At 39.9% G+C, this 8125-nt stretch overlaps 1 protein-coding gene across 1 annotated transcript; it reads right to left on the minus strand.

Annotated features, from left to right (window-relative positions):
- Positions 1–3971: 3971 nt before the first annotated feature.
- Positions 3972–7878, minus strand: LOC148022501 (pentatricopeptide repeat-containing protein At2g33680-like). Its single transcript, XM_087695473.1, has one exon. The coding sequence runs from the start codon at positions 7630–7632 to the stop codon at positions 4756–4758; it is 2877 nt and encodes a 958-aa protein (XP_087551599.1). The 5' UTR covers positions 7633–7878; the 3' UTR covers positions 3972–4755.
- Positions 7879–8125: the final 247 nt, after the last annotated feature.

Here is an 8125-nt window from a genome sequence, read left to right on the forward strand (position 1 = left end):
AAAAGAAGAGGAGAAGAGGGAGAGCTTCTCCATCACGGTCCCTCACCCTCACACGCTCCCTCTGTCAAGCACAAGCTCAAGCAAGCAAGAACAAGAAGAAGAAGAGAAGAGAAGAGCTAGTTTTGGCCACACACAAGAATGAGCTTCTCCATTCACTTTTTGGCTTTTATACATGCCCTAATCCCTCTTGGGCACCCACCCATTTTTTACATGACTAGCCATTTTGACGTAGTTTCTCTTTCCCTATTCCCTTCTATTTACATTGTGGCTTCACCCATGCCCGTCTACTCTTTACAAATTACACAGGAGGGAGCCTAGCGCCCTTTTACAAAGATTTAGGGCCACCTTTGCATTTTAAAATGTGCCTCTTCCATTTTTGCACTTGCCTTAGGTTTTCAAGGTGTCTTTGTGCTTTTGGCCTTTTTCCCTCTTGTTTCTAGTGTCGAGCTGTCTTTTTTGGCTTTGCCTTGTATTTTAAATTTTTATTTACTTCCTTCTTCTTATTTCTTGCACTGGGGTTAACAATTTTCTCCCACTTGTCATATGACAACAATTTGTATCATTTATGTATTAGCAACTCATAATGGTTGAAACGTACATCAACCGGATATTAAAACTACATGTTTGAATGGTAATCTACATAAGTATACATTTTTTCAATCTCATGATTTTGTTAATGACTATAAGAGTAGACTTATGGTAAGGTTTTTGTTAAGAAGAGGAGCATTGACTTTGATTAAAAAATTGCTCCTACTTGTCATATGACAACAATTTGTATCATTTATACATTAACAACTGTTGAGATATCGAGCTCCACTTGTGATATGCCAGGGTGACCGTTATGCATTTATGTTACCGACTTGTCAGTTGGTTGCAGATGCGGTTGGTACACCGCCCATGAATAATATCTAGATGATAGCTATCCTTATCTACTCTAGTTCGTGGCTCAGTTAGTATGCCACCTTAGTTAGTTGAGTTTGGTTTGAGACCCATATATAGAGTTCTTCTATTTCTATGTACTAGAGTTCTTTTTGGCTTACACAACTAAGAAGAGGAAAACTGTTTTCAGCCTCCACCTCTGTGTGTATTCCCCCATTGTGCAAGCAAGAAAGCTACACGTGAGACTCCTTCCTTCTCTCCCACAATCTTGACAACAACTCATAATGGTTGAAATGTACATCAATTGGATATTAAAACTCATAACTATACATCTTATTAATGACTATAGGAGTAGACTTATGGCAAGCTTTTTGTTAAGAAGAGGGGCATTTGACTGTGATGAAAATTTTCTCCCACTTGTCATATGACAACAATTTGTATCATTTATGCATTAGCAACTCATAAAAATTGAAATGTACATCAACTAGATATTAAAACTACATCTTTGAATGGTAATCTACGTAAGTATACATTTTTCAATCTCATGGTTTTGTTCAAAAGGGAAAAAAGAAAGTGTGCAAATTGAAAAAGGCTTTATATGGTCTGAAGCAAGTGCCACGGGCTTGGCATGAGAAGACACATGCATACTTTACTCCACTTGGTTTTGAAAATAGTACAACTAAGAGTACCAAGGTGATGTACCTCTAATCATTGTGGTTTATACCAATGATATACTAATAATTGGTCTTAATAAGATATACTGTGGATTTTATGACTCAGTTAATTTCAACTTTTGACATACAATAGGTCTGATATTCTAATAATTGGTCTTAATAAGACATTTTGTTGATTTTATGATAGGGTTGAATTCAACTTTTAACATGTTAGCTTTAGATCTATTGCATCATTATTTGGGCATTCATTTCAAGTATTGATGGAGGTATTGCTTTGTGTCAAACAAATTATGTCGAGATATTATTATAGAGATTTAGTCTTAAAGACTGCAAGCCTATTGCTACTCCTATGGAGACAAGTTTAAAGTTGAGGCTTATGATGTTGAATACTGCTTTAAGGACTTTCAATAGGCTATTGGATGCTTGATTTGTTTATGTATTACAAGGCCCATTCAATTTGCAATCTCATGTATGAGCAAATTTATGCATAGCACAAGCACCAAGCATTGATAGAAAATGAAGTGTATTTTTCGTACTTGAGTGCTAATGAGTACCTTAGCTGTATTATCCCAAGAAAGGATCATTACTACCAGGTTTACATGCCTTTCAAATTTCAACCGTGTAGGTTGTTACACCACTCATGTATCCACAAGTGATTTTTGTTTCACGCTTGGCAATTCACACATATCATGGTAGAGCAAGAAGTATTCCACTACTATGGCCACTTTTAGTTATGAAGTTGAGTACATGGTAGTTGTTACAACTATTGTTAAGTGTGTTTGGCTCATATGCCTTTTGGTTGATTTCGAGTTTTAGACATCTGTTACTATCATTTTCACTGATAATTAGAGCACATTGGCAATCGCAAGGAATCTAGTATTCCATGCTTGTACAAAAACATTGAGGTGCATTATCATTATATTAAGGAAAAACTCTCTATAGGAGGGATCAACTTGGCCTATATGCCAAGACACGACAACCTTGCAAATCTTTTCACAAGGCTTGACCTCGTGAGAGAAGTTTGAAGCTTTTTGCAAAGCTTTGGTCTTACTTCCCTATACACAAAGTGCCAACTCTTATTCATTGCATCACTCCTATAGAAAATTTGTTGTACTTTGGTAGTCATGTATGTGAGCAGATTTAGGACCCGCCAATACAGTTTTTTCCCCCTCTAGGTTTTTTTCCCATGGCTTCATACATATGCCTATTTCACTCTAGAGCATACTTAGTAAAATATTATTTATTGTTACTACTGAATATGTGTTGTGCTCTCTCAAACTTCTTCTCCAAGTTGTGTATGTGCATTCCTATAATTCTAAATGCAACACCTATCCCATGGCCCTCAGTCCTTTATTGTTCTCGTTTAGCAAGTTTTGACACCTTAGATAGCTCCTCGCTATTCTTTCAATTGGCTCAAAAGGCTTGGGTCACCTATGTCCAACTAGATTTTTGTGGATTGATCCATTCGAGGCCTCTCCTCTTCCATTGGCCTATGGTGGCCTCTTATTGTATCATGCTTTCATCTGGAGAGGGGGTCTTACTACTTGGCTAGGGTTCATCAATAACAAATTTCATTGACAATGACTAAAATTGGATATTTATAGGCAACCTCCACTCCATCCATCCAACTTTCATTGAAGCAACCCTCCTCATTCTTTTGTCTCATCCTCCTACCTCCATCTAGCATCCACATTGATACTCCAAGCTACATGTTGGTACTAACTATTGCAACTTTGTATCATTCAATCTTGTCAATTTGTTTCTTCATTTTATTGTATTTTCCCTCCGTCTCCTATATTCAGTCCATGTTCATTTTCTTTTCCATTGCACACTCATAGTGTTTTGTTGTCACATTACATGGGAGAAAAGCACACTACACTAGGATTTGAAAAAGTTTTATTAACTCTTCCATAGCCAAGAATGCAAGGAGACCAGGAAATTTCAAGATCATCATCAAAACTTTCCTTTTGGTAAGTAAACTCTCTCTTCTATATATCTCAAACTTACTCGAGGGTGAGTACTCTTTGCTTTGGCTGTGTTCTTTTAACTTACCATGCATTGCATCTTTAAAAAATGTTGGGCCTCAAGAAGTTAAAATGTTACAAAGAAATACTAAATCATGAATTGGGATATGCCTTGGATGGTACGCAAAGTGGATATGCCTTGGATGAAATCCTGAAAGCCATGACCAGAGTGGATATTGCTTTGGATACTACAAAGATAAGTCCTCAATCATGAAACATGAGATAAACGCCTACTAAAATGGCTCACCAATGCCCTTAAATAGTCCAAGTAGGAGCCAAAGCAAGAGAGCTCCAAAACACAAACCAATAATCTTCAACCCCATTGTGTCTAATAACTGCACCATGTTGAAAATATTATAGCAATACCCAAAGCCACTAAGGACAACTAAAGAGAGACTATAAATCATCTCCCAAGCACCACTATTAGATTCATGAAATGAGTCAACACATAATAAAGTATATCCAAGGAGGAGCCAATGTGAATGCACTCCTCAAGTTGTCTATTAGATACTTCTGGTGGAAGCACCAGTTACTCCCAAATCCCATACTCCCCCATCTAACCGTTTAGAAAAACTCACATATTGGTTGAAGAGACCCCACTCAAACCTTCACCGCTGGACCGTTCACTAAAGCAAATGGATTCCTTTTTATGAAGCCATTCTCTAAAGTGTCCCAATCTTCTTTTGGTACTAATTCTAGAGTATCTAAATCAAGAGTGGCTACAAAGGAAGGTAGACTAGTAAGATCTAGGACTATGGACTAACAAGAGTCATTGGGGCAAAGCAGTTGATAGTGAGTAGGATGGACATGAGGGGATTCAACAGCTTACGGTATCTCACCAGCCTACTTCTGCAACTATGCTTCGACTTGCATTCACAATTTCTCAATAAGAAAATTAGTACTCCAACAGTAGAACAGTCAAGTGGCATTGCCAATGCATGATCGTCTTCAAGGAGCTCATCAAAGACCTATGCTATGACAATTACCATGGAAAACACCTCCAATATTAGACTCAGCACCAATTGGCCCTTGTGTGTCTGTGCTCCCAATCTTCAAGCATCTAGATGCTTGCAGGAGCTTTCAGTAGCAATGTCTTAAGATCTTACTAAACTTGACAATTCCTTTGCCTGGAAATCAAAACTCCATCATTCAGGAAAAGTTGCAAGTTGAACATTATCCTACTTAAAATCCACCAAAGCATCTGTTTGTGGTACAAAGCTGTCATTCTTCAATAGACTACTTACTCTCATCAATTTCATATAAAGTTCATCATCACAAAGAGGGTGTTGAAAGCCACCCACAATAAATTCATGCACGATGGTGTTCTCTTCAAACCAGGCTCTCCCAGGTTGTTTTACTGCAGTTGCTGACTTCCTTGATTCTTGCACCTGACCTGACTCCAACCACATTTGAGCATCTGCAAACATACTTGACATCAACAAATATGAAGAAGCATCATCTGGATTCAGGCTGAGTGCCTGATCAAAACAATGTTTGCCCATCTCCATATTACCATACGTTCTGCAACTAGTAAGCAAGGATGTCCATATGACAATATTAGGATAAACTGGCATACTCTGTATCAGGCGATCAGCATCCTTCAAGCATCCAGAACGACCAAGAAGGTCAATCATGCAGCTGTAGTGCTCCATGCTTGGCGTTATACCATACACAGCTTTCATACTATGGAAGTAGTGCCAACCCTCTGCTATAAGGCCTGCATTACTACAAGCAGTGATGATGCTTGCAAATATCGCATTAGTTGGATTCAGTCCTTTCTTTTGCATGTGACTCAAGCATTCCACACAAAGCCTGCAATTTTTGTGCTGAGCATAACCTGCTATCAATGCTCCCCATGATACCGCATCATGGCTTGGCAACTTTTCAAACACATTGTGGGCCTCATTTAAACTGCCACATCTGGCGTATAAGTCCACCAGCATGCTGCCCACTGGCAAAGTTATTACAAGACTATTCCTAATAATTTGATTATGTATAAGCCTGCCCAGCTTCAAGGCTCCTATGATGCTGCACGCTTTTACAAGATACAGATGTGTGACTTCATTTGGAGTTACTTTTTCCTTCTGCATTTTCTCAAAGAGTTCTAGGGCCAAATAGCCATACCCATAATCAACAAATCCACCCATCAAAGCACTCCATGTTACCACTGTTCGTGTTGGCAACTCATCAAACATCACCTGTGCTTCTTCTAAGCTCCCACATTTCAAATACATGCTAACCAATGAATTCCCTACTGCTTCATCTGAAAGTAACCCTGAATCAATGATGTGCTTGTGTAAAGACCTACCCTTTTCTAAAAATCTCATGTCACTGTATGCTTTTAATATGCTCAAAAAAACAACTTTATCAGGCTTCACATCATCTTGCAGCATTCTTTCAAAAAGCCCAACAGCAATGTCAGCATGATCTTTATTTGCATAACCTGAAATTAATGCACACCATGATACAACATCCCGGCTTGACAATGTGTCAAACAATCTGTGTGCCTCCTCCAAGCTTTCACACTTTGCATACATGTCAACCATGCTGCTACTAATAGACACTTCCAGATCAAGTTTTTCTCTGAGGACCTGGTCATGTATCAGCCTGCCCTCCTGTAAAGCTCCTAGAATGCCACATGCTTTCAGCACTGACAGGAATATAGAGTTGCATGGGTTGACATGGTTGATCAACATTTCCTTGAAAAGTTGGAGGGCAAAGATACTATTCCCATGTTCAACATAACCTGATATAATTGCATTCCATGCTGCAACAATTTTGTTGGGCAATCTGTGAAATATCCTGTAAGCATCTTCCAAGCTCCCACATTTTGCATAGAAATCAATCATTGCAATCCCAATCTCCATATCTGAACATAGGTTGGTTTCATTTACTTGCTCATGTATTAATCTGCCTTGCATAAGTGCTCCAATGCTGCCACATGCTCTCAGTATCCACAAATATGTGATTATGTCTGGCTCAATGCCCTCATGTTGCATCCCTATAAAGAGATATAGTGCAAGCAAACTATGACCTTCTTGGATGTATCCGGCAATTAATACTCCCCATGACACAACATTCTGCTCAGTTAGCCCATTGAACACTCTGCGTGCCTCATCAAGCATACCACATTTGCAATACATATCGATGAGGGTGCTTCCAATGGCAACGTCAGATTCCAAGCCACATTTTGTGACCTGTTCATATATTTGACTAGCCTGAGTGAGGGCTTGCACATCCACACAAGCTTTCAAGGTGCTCAAGAAAATAACCTTATCAGGATTGATTCCTTGCTGCTGCATTTGCCAAAACAGTTCAATGGCTGCAAGACCAAATCCCAATTGAGAATACCCTGTGATCATAACTCCCCATGACACCACATTCTTCTCTGGAATAGAGTTGAAGATCTTGCATGATTCATCCAAGCAACCACACTTGGCATACATGTCAACAAGGGTGTTTTGTAACATCAAGTCCAATCTATACTCACTTTTATTGATCATATCATTGATAATTAAGCCTTCTCTTATGGCTCCTAGACTGTAGCAGGCCTTCAAAAGAGTTAAAAACGTCACTCTATTAGCCTCGACATTCATGCACTGCATTTTGGTGAACAAATAAAGTGCCCTGACATGTTCATCAAGGGTGACATGTGCCGAGATGATGGCATTCCATGTGTAGACAGTCGGCATTGACACTCTGGAGAATGTCTGGTTCGTTTCGTCCAAGCACCCAGGATGTGCAAAGAGGCGGATGAGATGATCTCCAATGAAGGCCAATGAATCCAGGCCATTGACGACCAGAAGAGAATGCAGTTTCCTGCCAGCCGCCACATCCTTGCGATTGATAAAGTCTTGCAAGAGGGCAAGCAGGTCTTCCGTGGAATTCTGCAGGTCATCTGTGGAAAACTGGCAAGCCCTAGCCTCCAGGGCTTGAAGATCTTTGGGGAGGCGTCTGCCCTTGCTTGAAGACCCAGTCAGGCCGTGCTGCGACGCCGCATGCCCAGTCACGGGATGCGGGAACAAGGGAGGGCGTGATAAGTGACACTGTGCCATCCATGTTTGCGAGGGTACAATCTTGACACCCTGCTATGGTTGTCTGTCTGCACGCAACGCGACTGCACGTTCTATGAAGAACCTGGTCTAGCAGGCTGATCACCAATGCCATAATCTAGTTGAACAGGAAGGTTAATGTATGGTTCAGGTTAATGTGGATCACTCTTGAAGGAAAACGTGCCAACAAAAAAATAACAGTGGACTAGTGTTGGCAGGATGGGTGCATGAGTTAGGGTTAATTAACTACAACTCTAGAGAGAGTTACGGAGCACCCAGCTTCACCACAATGCACACATCTTCTTGGGAGGGAGAATCAAGAACGCTTATGCTATTTCTTGTGTTCAAGATTCTTATAGATTTGGTGGAGATGGATGACCGAATCCCGCTCAACCCACCCTCACAATGCAAGGCCACCATCACAAAATGATCAAATGTTTACACAACTTGAAATACCATCTTATGTGGAACAAATGCTCTTTGCAATAAACTCCAT

Source organism: Lygodium microphyllum, chromosome 16 (assembly GCF_053477565.2).
Source record: "Lygodium microphyllum isolate KBCC chromosome 16, Lygodium_microphyllum_v1.1.10, whole genome shotgun sequence".
Classification (NCBI taxonomy): domain Eukaryota; kingdom Viridiplantae; phylum Streptophyta; class Polypodiopsida; order Schizaeales; family Lygodiaceae; genus Lygodium; species Lygodium microphyllum.

Coding starts and splice junctions, on each gene's coding strand:
- LOC148022501 (XM_087695473.1), bottom strand. CDS start 7,632: ATGGCACAGTGTCACTTATCACGCCCTCCCTTGTTCCCGCATCCCGTG.